Genomic DNA, 15,867 nt, shown 5'->3' with positions numbered 1-15,867 from the left:
AGTGATAGACTATATGGAACTGGCGGAAATGACTGGCAGAATCCGAGACCAGGGAGAAGAGTTGGTGGAAGAAGATTGGAAGAAATTCAAAGACTATTTGCAGAAACATTGTAAAATTAATGAATGTTAAAATGATGTCGGATTGAAATGAAGCAGCCTTAGCAACAAGGTTAATAAGAACATGTAAAAATGGATTGATAATGGATGAAAATATAAAGCTATAATATGTTAAGATATAGAATTAAGATAAAAACAAAGAGGGTAAGGATTTGCTGAATTAACCATGTGAACTGGAATACAAAAAAGGGAGGTGTGAGGAGGTCAGGGAAATAAGTAAATGAAATATAAGGCATGAAAAGAATGATTTGTTTTTAATTTTTCTTTTTTTCTTCTGTAACTTTTTTCTGTCTGTAAAACTTTAATAAGTATCTTTTTTTTAAAAAAAATGGGTAGAAATTCTTGATCACTCATTCGACAGGAAAAGTGATTGGATGAGGTTGGATTCCACTCAAATCTGATTGGCTGAAGGACAGGCCGGCTGCAAAATAAATGAAGCTATTCTTCTAGTCTTGCAAGTGGGTGGGGCAGGGAGAAAGAAGACAGGAATGAGGAAGACAAGAAAAAAGAAGACAGAAGAATGAGGTAGCCAAGAAGAACAAGCTGAGAGAGGAGGCAGAAGCAGGTGGTAGACAGGCAAGGGACTATTAAGAGCCTAGAGAAAACTGAAAATTTAGTTTGTCTCATTGGGAAATGATTTATAATGAATTGAAAAAAAAAATGTTTCAAATTACTCCCCCCCCCCCCCGAGTCCTTTCCTTTGGGGATAATTTAGACCGAAATTCCCAGGTGTCAGAAAAGGCTATTTATGTATGCAAAAACTGCGGCCCATGTTTTGTTGGCCCGAAAAGGGAAAGTGAGCGAGGTGCCAACTAAAGAAGATTGGCAACTTAAGTTGACAGAATATACACAACTTTCAGACTTAACATATAGGAAAAGAGATCAAGAAGAACAAACATTTAAAGAAGACTGAAAAATGTTTATTGAGTATATGGAAAATAACTGTGTACAGCTGAAAACGCTGGCAGGATTAAAATCAATTCAACAGTGTAAATAATTTTTGACGGATGTAATAATGGAAAAGCGATTGGAATAGTTTTTGTAAAATATGCATGGATGCAAGATATGCAAAATGAACCATGGAAAGAGAAGAAGGGAAGTCACTGATATTTTAAAGTATGTGAAATGTTTATTTGAAATGGTAAAACAGAAAATTTAATAAAAATTATATGAAGGAAGTATAGTCTGTCTCAATAGAGCTGAATCACTGGCTTATGCCGAAGACTTGGCAGCGAGGCCATATAAAGGCATTAAGCAAGTGAGAGGGATTCAGCAAGGAGCTTCTGTAGCTGACCAGAGTGAGAACTGTCTGCAAGTCTGGCTCAGAGGAAATCGGCTAAAGTCTACTGTGCCCGGTGGCGAGATTTACAGGGGAAAGTGGAATATCAATTAAATGGGTTAGGAGCTACACTTTACTAGGCAGCCATACCCAAACTTCTGTAACTGTCACTTGAAGACCCTGTAACCTCATTTTAGCAAACGTAAGTAAGAAATAGGACCCAGCTGAATTTGCCTTATTTTACATTTATAGTTTCTGATAAATAAATAATTCCCTTTTCATTTTTATATACTTTTACTTATAAAAGTGTGCCTATCTGGTTTTAGGCCATGTCTAAAATACCACAGCTACAGGATTGTAGATGAAGGCTTTAGGAAATAGGATAACATAAATATATGGCAGTTAGGTTTTGAATTTATGGACAATGGTGGGAGTAAATTAGGAACCCCTTGTTCCACATGCATCAATGAATCGGCAAAAATAAATAGAAGACCTATAAAGTAGGGTCACTCATCACAATAACCAAGTTAAAGGTAAGGGGACCCCTGACCATTAGGTCCAGTCATGACTGACTCTGGGGTTGTGGCGCTCATCTCACTTTATTGGCCAAGGGAGCCGGAGTACAGCTTCCGGGTCATGTGGCCAGCATGACTAAGCTGCTTCTGGTGAACCAGAGCAGTGCACGGAAACGGCATTTACCTTCCTGCCAGAGTGGTACCTATTTATCTACTTGCACTTTGACGTGCTTTCGAACTGCTAGGTTGGCAGGAGCAGGGACCGAACAACGGGAGCTCACCCCGTTGTGGGGATTCGAACCGCCGATCTTCTGATCGGCAAGTCCTAGGCTCTGTGGTTTAATCCACAGCGCCACCCGCATCTCTTAATCATCAGGTTAGGAGGCTCTAAAAGGGACAAATTCACAGGGGGAAAGGCTATAATTGGCTATCAGTCCTGTTTGCGCGGGTGGCACTGTGGGTTAAACCACAGAGCCTAGGGCTTGCCGATCGGAAGGTCGGTGGTTCAAATCCCCGCGACTGGGTGAGCTCCTGTTGCTCAGTCCCAGCTCCTGCCAACCTAGCAGTTCGAAAGCACATTAAAATGCAAGTAGATAAATAGGTACCGCTCCGGCGGGAAGGTAAACAGTGTTTCCGTGCGCTGCTCTGGTTCGCCAGAAGCGGCTTAGTCATGCTGGCCACATGATCTGGAAGCTGTCTATGGACAAATGCCGGCTCCCTTGTCCTATAAAGCGAGATGAGCACGCAACCCCAGAGTTGTCCATGACTGGACCTAATGGTCAGGGGTACCTTTACCTTAACCTTTTTACCTCCAAGATGAGCGTTAGCATGCGCCTGAATCCTAAGTGATGAGGAAACAAGATGCTGAACTAGGCAGCTTTGCCCCAATTCAGCAGGGCACTTCTTGTGTTCTTAATAGGCTCGCCACATCTGCATGGCCCGTGTTTTCATGTTCAGAGCACATAATTTAAAAGCATCACTTTCCAAAAACGAGTTTAGGAATAATGGACAGTGGTTTGGAGATTGCAGCTTAGGGGTCACCGACACAGTGCCTATGTGAGGTCCACTTGAGGTGTTCCCCTGGCACCCACAAAACCTCTGAGTGCCTCACTGCCCCCTAGTCATCCTGCGGTAAGAGTGGTTACCCTTTTCTCAGTACTCTTTGAACTGAAAAGTACATACAGTTGGGGGAAACACTTCTACCTTTCAGCTCTTTGTGTTTAACAAGGCTCAGTTAACTGCACTGGATCCAGTTTTTACCCAGATTCCTTGGAAATGCAAATTGTATGTGCATGTACTTTCTCTCTTTCTGTCTCTTGGGAGTGGAGGTGGGTCTGGGGGAGAGGAGTGACCAGAAGGGTGTTGTCCATGCCCCTCACTCAAAAGTCCAAGTGTGCCCACAGGCCTGCCCAAATATGCCCACAGCCTTGATCCACAACCATTCAATAGCACCACAGCCCCGGCAGGACGCCATGTTTTGTAATGGTTTGTGTCCACAAACCATTTTCTGGTAAGCATGTCTTAGTCTAAAGTTTTCTACCTTCAGGGAACCTGTTTGTCCAATATAGAGAGCTGGACAAACAGGCCAGACCTTACGCCAAAGAATAAACGGACATAAATCGGACATCAGGAATCACAAGACAGAGAAACCAGTAGGAGAACACTTCAATCTCCCAGGACATTCTATACAAGATCTCAAAGTAGCTGTTTTACTACAAAGGAATTTCAGAAATAGACTGGAAAGAGAAGCTGCTGAATTGCAACTTATCACCAAACTTAAAACCATGGAGAGACCTGGTCTGAACAAAGACCTTGGATTCTTATCTCATTATACATGACAAAGCCATTTTTCACCTTCTCACCCCTTGCTTTTTCCTGTAAGACCTATTGCAGTCGTTAAGAGTCGTTAACAGGCTCATCACAGCTATCTGCCAATCACCCATTCCCACCACCCTTCTGAGTAATACCCCTCCCCACCTTCTCACTATATAGAAGAGTCTGGAAACTTCTGTTTCAGTGTATCTGAAGAAGTGTGCATGCACATGAAAGCTCATACCAAGAACTAACTTAGTTGGTCTTTAAGGTGCTACTGGAAAGAATTTTTTTTTGTTTTAAAAATTCCAAGGATCACATTCCAAGGATCACATTCAGTTCATAAAGGGAAGCAACTGGGTATAACTGGTTAGCATGCGTGACTGTAAACCAAAAGGTTGGTGGTTCACCAACCAATGTCTGTCTTTAGGGAAAGGCCAAAGCTCAGTGGAGGTTAAGTCTCTGGCATCACTAGGTAGGGCTGGGAACGACCTCTGCCTGAAGGCCTGAGTTAGGTCAATCAATGGTCTGAGTCATATGTAAGACAGTTCTCTGTGTTTCTCCCTAATGGCCAGATCCATAGGGTTTCACTGTTGACCCATGTCAATTGAGAGCATGGCCTAGAACAGATCTGAAGGTACTTTCTCTTCCCACTGCACATTCTGTGGGAAGAGAAGATAATTATGGCCAAGCTGTCTTCGACTGGTGAGTTTCCTCACTGAAGAGCCTCAACGAGCTTCCAAGGTTCCCTGAAACACGTTTTCAAATCCACGGTCCCATCTCATTAGTCTGATGATTCACAGCCAACATCAGAATCATGACATGAAGTGAAAGATGGATCACAGCAGGGCTTTCTAAGACATATTTTGAGATCTTAGGGAAAGGCCTTCTTGACTGTGCAGCATCTACCTGCATTCTCAGTAGTGGTGCTCCGATTATGGAATTCCCTGGCCCTCCAAGTGGTGCAGCAATAAAATCACTAGCACACTTGCAAAGCTATGCAGGGCTTTCTACTGTTTCAAATAGAATGGAGGACCGTGTGTTGAAAGAGGTTTGGACTTGATGACCCTCAAATTCCCTTCCTACCCTACAAGTCTATGTTTCTATGCTTCCCTTCTCAGGTGCAGTTGGGCACCAATGAGGATGGGTTTTTCAGCACACTTTCTTGCTCAAGTTTTTGTGGGAGTCCCTGCGGAGCTGCTGCATTTTATTTGTCATTATAGAGTTAATATGCATCGGTCTGTGGCAGAATTTCCCTCTGTGCATCAGGAAGGCCTCTGGGAGCAACCTCACTCTCCCCGCCCTGGTGGAAGAGGAAGTTAAAGGAACTTATGGCCCCTCAGCTGCCTTTCCAGGGAGCATGGAATTGCCCCTCAGGGTTGCGGCCAAAGCTAATCCTACTCTGAGTAGGCCTATCTATGTTAATGAACACAACTAACTTGGGCTCAATATTTTCAATGGGTCTCTGAGTAGAACTTAGCTGGAAACAACCCTACATCTCCTGTGTCTTATTACTGACATAAATAATAGTTAAAGATAAAGGTAAAGGGACCCCTGACCATTAGGTCCAGTTGTGACCGACTCTGGTCGGGGTTGCGGCGCTCATCTCGCTTTTCAGGCCGAGGGAGGTGGCGTTTGTCCGCAGACAGCTTCCAGGTCATGTGGCCAGCATGACTAAGCCACTTCTGGCGAGCCAGAGCAGTACACGGAAACACGGTTTACCTTCCCGCTGGAGCGGTACCTATTTATCTACTTGCACTTTGACGTGCTTTCGAACTGCTAGGTGGGCAGGAGCAGGGACCGAGCAAGCTCACCCCGTCGCGGGGATTCGAACCGCCGACCTTCTGATCGGCAAGTCCTAGTCTCTGTGGTTTAACCCACAGTGCCACCCGCGTCCCTTAAATAATAGTTAATGCTACGTAAACAAGTTTTTGGAGCTCAGGCGCTTTTTTGCTAGACCTTTTCCACATGGTAAGATAGGCACCACTAAGGAATATACTACTAATCCCAATAATTGTAGTGATCCAATAACATGTGCTTTGCTCCTGCTGCTCCTTCTACAGGCTGCCCAGGGGAGATCAATTTGGGGCCATTCACAGAATCATGGAGGAGTTGGAAGGGCCCACAAGGGCCATTTAGTTCAATCTCCTGCAATGCATTGTTGGAAACCAGAGGAAGTCCCCGTCTGATCCAACAGGGCTCTTATTTCCATTTAAAGCACTATCTTAACATTGCCTGATTAAACTGACAGAAGCTCTTCTGATGAAACACTGGGAATCTTACCAAGTGCTACACAATGGGTATAATGCCAGTTAAGAGTTTCACAAATTCAATGATTGCATTTCCCAACAGATGGAAATAGGTTCTCTCTCAGTGCAAGTGCCCTTCTTAAACTAAGTGTTAAGAAAGACTAGCTCTGCAAACAGGACCAGGAATCTCAAGTGTTCCTCCTAGCCAGAGCTTCCGTACCATCTGCCTTATGCAACAGAATCATCCAGGTTATATAATGCAACTCGTATTACATGGGGCTGAATCCGACTGCTACTGGACAGCAGTTGCTCAGATTATCAAACAGACATTGACAACACTCTACTATTAATACTCCTCTCTCATTTTCCCTTTGCGATTGCCTTCACATTTTTAATTACAAAAAAGCATTATGAAACTGTTGACAAATATTCACCTCTGCATTTCCCCTTTGCTCTTCAACAACACAGGAGCATCATATACTTTTTTAATAACAAGTATAGGAATTAATATTCTAGATTATAGAATTAAAATTATAGAATTCCAGTGAAAACAGTGCATTGTGAATAATTAGGAGTTCCTCAATACTAAGTGAGGCTTACTCCCTACAAAGTATATTTAGGATTGCAATTTAAAAATGTATTTCTCTGTAGCAATTATATCACAGCTCTGTATTTCTTATTCGCGAGCACACACTTTCTCTCTCACACAGACACTCATGTGATAAGGAGGGGTTGAAGCAATAGACTGCGTTCAGGAAAAAAATGTTGAAATAATTATTCGTCTCAGTGTTTAAGTTTAAAATGGTGCAGCTTGACTGCATTAGAATAGTTGATGGTGACTTCGTATATGGGCACACATGTCAAGGCAGGAACCTCTGGACCTGGTCCTCCTCTTCACTGCGGCAGCTAATTGAGCCTAATTGAATCGTCTGCCTCCCACATTTCGTTTTTGGATCAGCACTAAATGGGGACCTGCCCCACCCATCCGTAGTAGGCTTTCCTGACAACTAATCTGTTGAAGTGTTCTAGGGAACTCAAAAGCTTGCTCAGTACAACACGATCCTACGCGCCTTTCTAGAAGACATGACTGAGTCACATAAAGCAATTAAGTAAAAGCCTGTTACTTTAATTGCAAGAATGCAAAAAAGACCCAGCGCTGACAATTGTTCTCATTAGGCTTGAAGTAACATGAATTACTCATATCAGCGGCAAAAAGGATCCTATGACTAATGGATGGGAAAGAGGCTCCATGATCTAGCCCTGAAACATGAAGCAATATGGTTTAATTAAACGTGCAACCACCTCTCCTCATCTTCTAATCCCCAAATGGACAGATATTTACGAGAAGTATTTCCAGGAGAAAATCGCCGTACAATTACAAGGAGGTTTTTGGGGAGCAGAGGGGAAAGCTGAGAAGGAAGATAGTATTGGCAGAAATAATTATGGCCAATGTCACGAAACCATGGATTTCCCCTGAAATTGCATCTATATAATATTTGGTTTCCTCATGGCTTTCTGGTAAAGCAGGGCAAAAGCAGATCAAACTGGTTTCCTCATTCCCTGTGTATAATAAAATGAAGTGTCCATCAAGCTGATATCCAAAATGTCCATTTTGTGCATTCTTCACAGGGCAAAAAAATGTTTTCTCACTGAAAACTGCTTTGAGCCTAATGGCACAGACAATTTCATTGTCTTTTGGAGGACATTTAACTTAGAAGGGCTGCTGATAGTTTAAGAAGGCAAGGTGGGTTCATTAGAATTGAGGGTAATTGTTTAGGGAAGGTTTGAAGTATAATGAGAAACTTGAATTAAACCAATGATTTATATTGGCCTTTCTCTTGTTGAGTTAAAAAACACACACCCTACAATTTAAATCATTAATTTAAATCAAATTTCCCATCCCACTGGTATGTCATACCTTTCCTAAGCAATGATACATACCAACCAGTTAATATAATTACTAAAATAGGTTATATCCAAAGAGAGCATGTAGACTATCTACAAAGTATACTATTATGTATTGACGTGTTCATCTATAGCTGAATAAACAAACTTGGTATTTTTATGAATTTTGGGAAATGTTACATGTAAATAAACCTGCCTATTAAATGGATAAATGTTCCTTATGTGTGTTAAGCAGCAGTGCATTAGGAATGTTAAATAGAAGTCAATCACGCAGCATGCTCAATGGCCTGTTATAAATGTGAAAAGGTTGTTCAACATTTAAAGTCATTTTAGTAAAACTGAATATATTGAGCAACTTAATCAGTACAATCCTCTGCATGTAATCTCCCTTGACTTCCATGGGACATTTTTGTACATTAAAGAATACAGTGGTACCTCGGGTTAAGTACTTAATTCGTTCCGGAGGTCCGTTCTTAACCTGAAACTGTTCTTAACCTGAAGCACCACTTTAGCTAATGGGGCCTCCTGCTGCCGCCGCGCAGCCAGAGCACGATTTCTGTTCTCATCCTGAAGCAAAGTTCTTAACCTGAGGTACTAGTTCTGGGTTAGTGGCGTCTGTAACCTGAAGCGTATGTAACCTGAAGCGTATGTAACCCAAGGTACCACTGTACACAGGTCCAAGTGCCCTGAGATTCCAGCACTGAAAAGAAGCACCCTCTGGTGTCTGACATTGGCCAAAGGACTGGGCCACTGAATGTTTTCACGCCCTGCCTTCTAGAAGAACATCACGGCAAGGGGTGGGCACCAACTTGCTCCCATCCATCCATCACAGAAGAAGCATGTGAAGTGAGATTCTTCAGCCCTTGCCTGCCAGTTGCCTTGGAACTGCAGAGGCGAAGGAAGCACACTCTGGCCCCATCAGTTGACTGGGGAACTAAGGGCTGATGTTGGGTTGTGTGAGCTTGGGCTGAGTGTTCACACAGGTGTGCACTGCTGCAGTCTGTTGTAAGCCAGCTTGAGGATACTGTAATTCACTCAAAAGGTGAGATATAGATATTCCAAAGAAATGAAGTGGATATATAAAGCCCAAACCTTACATAACCTCTTCAGTTATAACAGCCACTTAGTCCTCAAGACTGCCCTTAAAACTTCTAAACAAGGATTCATAATTCGAGAATGAAGCAAACTGAAAAGCTCAGCTAGTAAAAAAATAGGATTATACAAGATCACCCAGGGGGACATACTCTGCCCTTAGTAATATATGGGATGGCATCTCTTGGAACCAAGAGCTGGATTCCAATATCTGTGATAACTGGCGAAGCCAAGGCCACCTGTCTCAAACCCATCCTAAGAATACAGTATATGTCCTATCGTGCCACAATTATGTCATTTCTATCCTCAAAACATATTTTCCCCATGGTCCACATGGAGAACCGGTATTTAACTCAGTGGGTGACATCTGACTAAGTCAAACGGAGAAGACCCATTGAAATAAATGGACTCGTGTTCCATTGCTTTCAATGGGTTTACTCTGGAGTATGACTTGTTCAGATAACCCCCATACACACACACACACACACACACACACACACACACAATTCAGTTCTAGGAGGCTGAAAATAATAGCTTGGTTGAAGTTAACTCTGAATACCAGCATGTTAAACCAATACATGTTATTCCAGCATGTTAAACCATGTATTGGTTTAACATGCTGGTATTCAGAGTTAACTTCAACCAAGCTATTATTTTTTAAAAAAAAAAATTTGGGGGTGTGTGTGTGTGTTGATTTTTTTACTTAGTTTTCAAACCTGTTTTAATTTATCTATGTATATGTACATTCTGCATTTGGGGGTGGGGGGAGTCTTTGGAGGTTAACACTGAAGAGGAACACATCCAATGCCTATGCTGGAGCTATTAAAAAGAAAAAATGAAAGGTGCAATCCAGCAGGATACTATCATGCTCAAAGCCCACCGAAGTGAACAAGATCTGCACAATGCCTTCATTTCAGTGGGGTTGCACAGAACTTCCCACCAGACTGCAACCCAAACACCTAAGGATGTTCCAATGGGCATTGTCCTCTCTGCCTTGCTTAGTGATACTGATGTTTGGAAAGCAGGAGGAGGCACAAGAAGGATCTACAACCTGCATAAGTGCATTGCAATAAGCAGTTGTTTAAAACCATAACTTGGAAATATGGGTTTGTAACCATTAGTCAATACCAAATTTAATTTATGACAGAGCGATTAATAAAAAAATATATTTATAGACGGATTTATATACCGCCGTCTCGCAGAACATCAGGATGACATACGACGACAGAAAAACATTTTAAAGCAATACAAATTTTGCATTGGTCTGTGACCACACACAGCGCACGTTTTTAGGGGAGGAAGGGATACAAAGCACATTAAGATCTTGAGGCCATTCATAGGGAGCTAGCCAAGGCAGGTACACCTATTACAGCAACTTTTTTAAAAAAAGAAATAAATGAGTGAGTGGGTTTTCTTACCAAAATCCCTTCCCACCACATCCCAAAAACATTTTTCATGAAACAACAGAGCAGAGGAATTGTTGCTGTCTCTGTTTTGAAGACCGTATATCTGACTTTGGTTGCAATCCTATCCCTGCTTACTTGGGTGTAAATCCCACTAAACGCATCCAAATGCATATGCATAGGATTGGGTTGCACATATATGAAACATATATGGGATTATACATAGACAGGGAGACAAATAGATATAAAGGGGGTCTCCTACATATTTAGTCAAGATTACAAAGAGCCAGAAGGCTGGATTGGGGAGGCAGCTTAGATCTGGCAAGATGGTAGCTTTATCTAGCTTAGGCTTCAGTTGATACCCATTCATTTCAGCAGACACCTCAACAGATTGGGGTTTATTATACACAAGAACTGTGGTGCTCCTTGCTTTGTCTCACATATCCGTATAATCTTAAGCGGGGCTGCAGAGGCTCTCCTTTGAAGCTTTCATAACATCACATCTCCACGCAGCACCACAATATAGATAGCTGTGTCAGGCCGTGAGACCGCTTTAAAACATCAAAAATGCTTTTCTGGATCAGAGCAAAGAACACACTGTGCCTCCATTTGTGTGAGCACTTGACCAGCCAGTCCTGGAATTAATTGCTCCCAGAATCTGACTCTTAGTCACTGGCACACTTGGTCTCCATCAATGTGCTATATTTCTCTTTTTAGCCAACAGATGTACCGTAGTTGCCATCGTGTCATCTTTGTAGCAAGGGACTGCCTACGTTACTGTTCTATATGACAAAATTCTTCTGCCAGTCAATTTGTCACTGGATGACTCAAAAGTTCCAGTTCTGGGAGAGGGAGAATTACTTAGATTTACTCACTCTCTCCAGATAATTCTGAATTTTATAAATCTTGGCTTTGCATGTCTGCTCCCCAAAGTCACCTTTTGTGGGGCACTCCTGGGCACCTTCTGTGGCCTGCAAAGGGTCGCTTACACCGTGTTGGGTTGCTGACCGCTGGATTCTACAGAGCCTCTTAGAATACGAATCTCTCCTACTCAGCCCACTGAATACTACAGAGCAGTCATCCTCTTCCATTTACACAAAGATTTGGGGACCAGAACCACCTCCCCCATCTTTGAGAAAGAGGTTAGGATGCCTGCCTGCCCCTCCCCCCCCAACAGCGCTAGAGTTTGGCAAAAGGTTTTCTACACACCCTTTTAGGGAGTGGGATGGGCAGGGTTTGTTTGAGGTCCGGAAATATTTTTTGTAAGTGCTCTTGAAGCAGTGTGTGGCCCAAGATGGGCATCCCAGTCTCCTCGCCAGTATTGCAGGAGAGGATGCTGGGGCACAACTGAGCATCATCCCAGAGGTGCACTCCAACATCCTCTTGAGACACTATAAGTATGAAATAACCAATCTGCTGCTCTCCAGGTGTTGCAGGACTAAAACTCTGGGACCAAAGGGCTGCTGGGTGTTGGAAATCCAACATCTGAAGAGCATTGGCTACCGCTTTTGTAAGAGATCTCTTGGAGAAGGCACACGGCATGGGATAGTTGTGATTTTTAAGAAGAAACAACCAAACAAGACATGAGGGACTCGGATAAGTGGTGCTCCTCTGACCAATTTTTTAGCGCCTTACGCCTCCTTTAATATTTAAGAGGGGAAAGTTGGGAAGTCGCAGATCGCCCACATCATGTGTGGTTTGGTATTCAGCCACGTGGCTAATGCAGTGCAGCAAAATGGCAGCGCAGGAGGAGATGGATTTGAGCCAAGCCTAGGCCTTTGCTCCAGAAAACCCCCTTCAACGCCAAGGCTCAGCGAGAGAAAGGGACCAGAGGCACAGAGGGAGCCAGCTGGCCAAATATTAGCAGGGGGAGAGGTTCAGGGGTGTTTCAACCACAGCCAGGCTGGGTGCCACCCAAGGACTCTCAGTGGGCCAGGACCCACTGCTTCTCGGCCTAGAGAGCCCCCCCAGACTCCCCCCCACCAGGAGCCCCTTCCTTCCTTACCTGCCCTTTGACAAGGCTGGCGGCAAACTGGCGCATGACGGCCTCGACGGTGTAGGCGCTGGACCAGCCCCGGGGGGTGAGGAGCTCCATGCAGATGGCGCCGCCGTCCAGGACGTAGCCGTTCTCCAGACGTGGGCTGAGCACCCTCATGAAGGGCGGCGCGAAGGGGAAGTTGTCCGGGAAGGTGAGGTTGAGCAAGATGTACTCGGTGTTGGTCTCCTTCATGTCCTGCCACAGCACCGAGTCCTTGTCCACCTGGTGCAGCTTGACGTTCCAGTCGAAGAGGCTCTCGTCCACCAGCTCCACCGAGATGAAGCGGTCGCTCAAGCGCGCGATGTCCTGCAGCTCCTTCATCAGCCGTCGGGTGCGCACTTGCGTGCAGTGCGCCTGCCGGCTGGCTGGCACCAGCGACGGCGGCACCAAAGCCGGGGTGCTGGAGCGCCCAACACTGCCCCCCGACGCCGGGTCCTTGCCCGAGCCAGCCTCCTTGGCGTCGCGCTGCTGCTGCTGCTGCGCTTTCTCTGGCGCGCCGTCGGGGCTCGCCTGTTGCTGCTGCTTGGCCACTTCCAGCACCTTCTTGGGCTTGTTGCGCGCGGGGCTGCTGCCTCGGCTGCTGCTGCAGCTCTCCTTGCCGGGGCTCCCGCAGCCGCTGGCCGGCGTGCCTTGCAGCTGCTGCTGCTTATTCTTCTGGTTGCTTTTGCCCCGCAGCGAGGAGCCTTGCTGAATGCTGCCGCGACGGTGGTGGTGATGGTGATGCTTGGGGTCCTCGGTGTCCCTGTTGTGGATCCGGATGAGCCCGATTTTCCGCAGCAAGGTAGCCATGCTCCCAAGGGCTTTGGCCGCGGGCGTCGTCGGAGGGCAAAAGGAGGACGCGGAGACCCGCTACCTGCCCGAGCTAGGCGAGCCAAGCCGCGCACGCCTGGCCTCCCCTCGGGTGGCGAGCAGAGCGCAAACGGTGGGCAGAGGTTTGTGGAGTGGGGAGGCGGGGGGAAACAGAAAAGGCAGCGGGGGAAGGGTGGATGTGGCCGGATCCTGCCGCCTGCCCTCGCCGCAGCTGCTCAGGCGCCTCCTCTCAGCAGAGCCGTCGGTGCTGCTGCTGGCAGCATTGCCGCAGTCGAGCCGCTTCTCCCCGGGTCACCAGAGCTCCGCCGCCAGAGCCATGGAATCCCACCTTGGAAAGCGCCGCCACCCCGGCTCCCTCCGCCCACTCCCGACGACACGCCGCTGCTGCTGCTGCAGGAGGCCGCTTCCTTCCACAATAACCTTCAGCTCCGATCGACTAAACCACGCGCGCGCGCGCACACACACACAATGGGATCCAGCCGGGCTTGCTCTTTGGGGAGGGGGGGGGTGTCTTCTTTCACCCAGTTTTTCACCCCCACAGCGTGGTGAGATGGTGGCTCTGCCGCATGCGTTTATTTTGCAATGAATCCCTACCCACCGTCTGACTTTCCTCTCCTAAGGCACCCGTTTTTCCCCCCGGCTGCTTTGCAAGCAGGAACCCTCCGCTTTTCTCCAGCCGGGGATCCGGCGCAGGCGAGGCTAATACTGGAGCGAAGCCGTCCGTGCGCACCGGTGGGGGAGAAGATGGAGACGGCTGCCCCCTCGCCAGCCAAGGCGACCCCCCCCCCCACCCCCGCGAAGCGAGGGCGCTGACCTTTGGCTCGCCTCCTCGAGGCTGCAAGCTTTTGGGGAGCCCCCGTCAGCTGCGCGCGGCGCCTCCTTCTGCCTTGCAGGCTGCCCCGCGACTCTGCAGCGGATCTGACATTGCGGGGGGGGGGGGAGAGGCGGAGAGGGAGGCAGAGGAAAAAAAACCCGGTTAAAGCCCGCCTACTATTCTGTATGCGCAAGAAGAGGAGGGCCGGGCCGGGCAGATGCTCACGTGGTGGTAACCTGGGTCCCTACTGGTTGGAGGGGGAAAGGAGAATGGGGATGGGGGGGGGGAGAAACTGGAATTATGTGGTTCTTGGAGGATGGAGGAGCGATGGCTGCTTCTTTTGCAGCAAGCCTCCTCCACCCTCCAGCACCCCCCGCCTCCCCCTCGCCATAGTATAATTCAGGATAATTGCAGGTGCGTGTGAACAAGAGACCTGTTCACACGCTGTCGGGGGGAGGGAGGCGGGAGGCGAAGAAATCCGTAGACCTGCAACAGTTTTTTTGTTTTTGTTTCGTTTAAGAAATAAGATTTAAAAGCATGCCTTTCAGACCAAGGTTGATTCCAGCAAGGACGGGGCGGGGAGGAGAAATGCAAGACGCATTAATGGGCTGTGTGTGTCTGAGCCTACAAAAAAACCACAAGATAAATGTTCACATGCGTAAGGAGAGTAGACGTCCTTGGTTGTGGGCTAGGGAAGGAAAAAGATACCGGGTTTTTATTGGGCTGCTTCTTGGCACTACAAAGAAAAGGGGATTCTTTTTTTCTGCCACCTATTTTCCATTCCTCGCGTGTAGCTATATATTTGTGTAGAGGCAACCAAGAGCCCTGTGGCACCTTAAAGGCTTTCCTTGTAGCAAAAGTTTTATGTGGCAATAAATGTTGGCTTTTAAGGTGCCAGAGGACTCGTGGTTTTTGCACAAGAGACTATCCTCTATCCTATATATCTGAGGAGGAGGCTGTTTTGCTTCTTGATATAGTGCCGTCAATTCACAAAGCGCTTTACAGAAGTATAGTATAGTACAGTGTAAGAGCTTCAGTTTTCTTCCTTGTGATTACTGGGAGAAATAATTTCACGGAGGGATCAGTCAGGATCTGTAGTAACTTAGGGCTCAGCCACATTTTTGCTCCACACATTATAGGCACAAGGTCTGGGCTTTCCAGGCCTGTCTCAGAGCACTGTCTGTTTCTCCCCAGGAAAACCTGCTATTTACTGCTGAATCGGAGCATACAGCAATTTGGGTTTTCTGCAGCTGCACCAGTGCAAAAAAGAAAAAAAAATTAAGCTGTCAGACCTGGACCTGGAAAACATTTTCACGAATAACCTACAACACAGTGTAATGTAATGCAATCTTACATTGACTGGAAAATATAAATTCGTTTTCTGTCATTTGCCCTGCGTCAGGTGGTGTAACAGCACCAACATGGGGGCCACATTTTACCCCGCAGTGCCCATTTTGTATCAGCAGCAACCCTCACATTTCGTCCTCACCACCCGGTTATAAGCCCTTAAACGTTGCAGCTGCCCCATGGGATGGATCCAGGGCCGCTGTCATGTGACAAGCACATCTCAGTAGCATTTGCGTGTGGCACAAAGAGCATGTGAGTGGATCAAATGTGCATTTTATGGCCAACTCACCTATGTGACCAGTGCGCCAAGTGATGATGTGCAATTACCGGTATCCACTGCAGAGCAATCGTAAACACCTGAACTCAGCTGAAACACAATACATGGTGATTTAAATTAAGCCAACTTAAATAACTGATGTAAATCAACTATACCATTCGGGCATTCATATATTTCTTGAACAGGCATGTAGAGTAGCCCATGGCCAC

General features: G+C 46.2%; 1 protein-coding gene across 1 annotated transcript in view; it reads right to left on the bottom strand.

The window, feature by feature from the left end:
• Window positions 1-14,158, bottom strand: part of UBE2QL1 (ubiquitin conjugating enzyme E2 QL1) — a 35,796-nt gene extending 21,638 nt beyond the window's left edge. Inside the window, exon 1 of the mRNA XM_081917900.1 lies at window positions 12,378-14,158. Within this exon, the coding sequence (XP_081774026.1) occupies window positions 12,378-13,199 (822 nt within the window). The 5' untranslated portion in view covers window positions 13,200-14,158. The remainder of the gene's footprint in view (window positions 1-12,377) is intronic.
• Between the last annotated feature and the right edge of the window lie 1,709 nt (window positions 14,159-15,867).

Source organism: Podarcis melisellensis, assembly GCF_964234715.1.
Source record: "Podarcis melisellensis genome assembly, chromosome: 7".
NCBI classification, from domain to species: Eukaryota; Metazoa; Chordata; class Lepidosauria; order Squamata; family Lacertidae; genus Podarcis; species Podarcis melisellensis.
The sequence above is the reverse complement of the archived record's forward strand: the minus strand, read 5'-3'. Positions and strand labels throughout refer to the sequence as shown.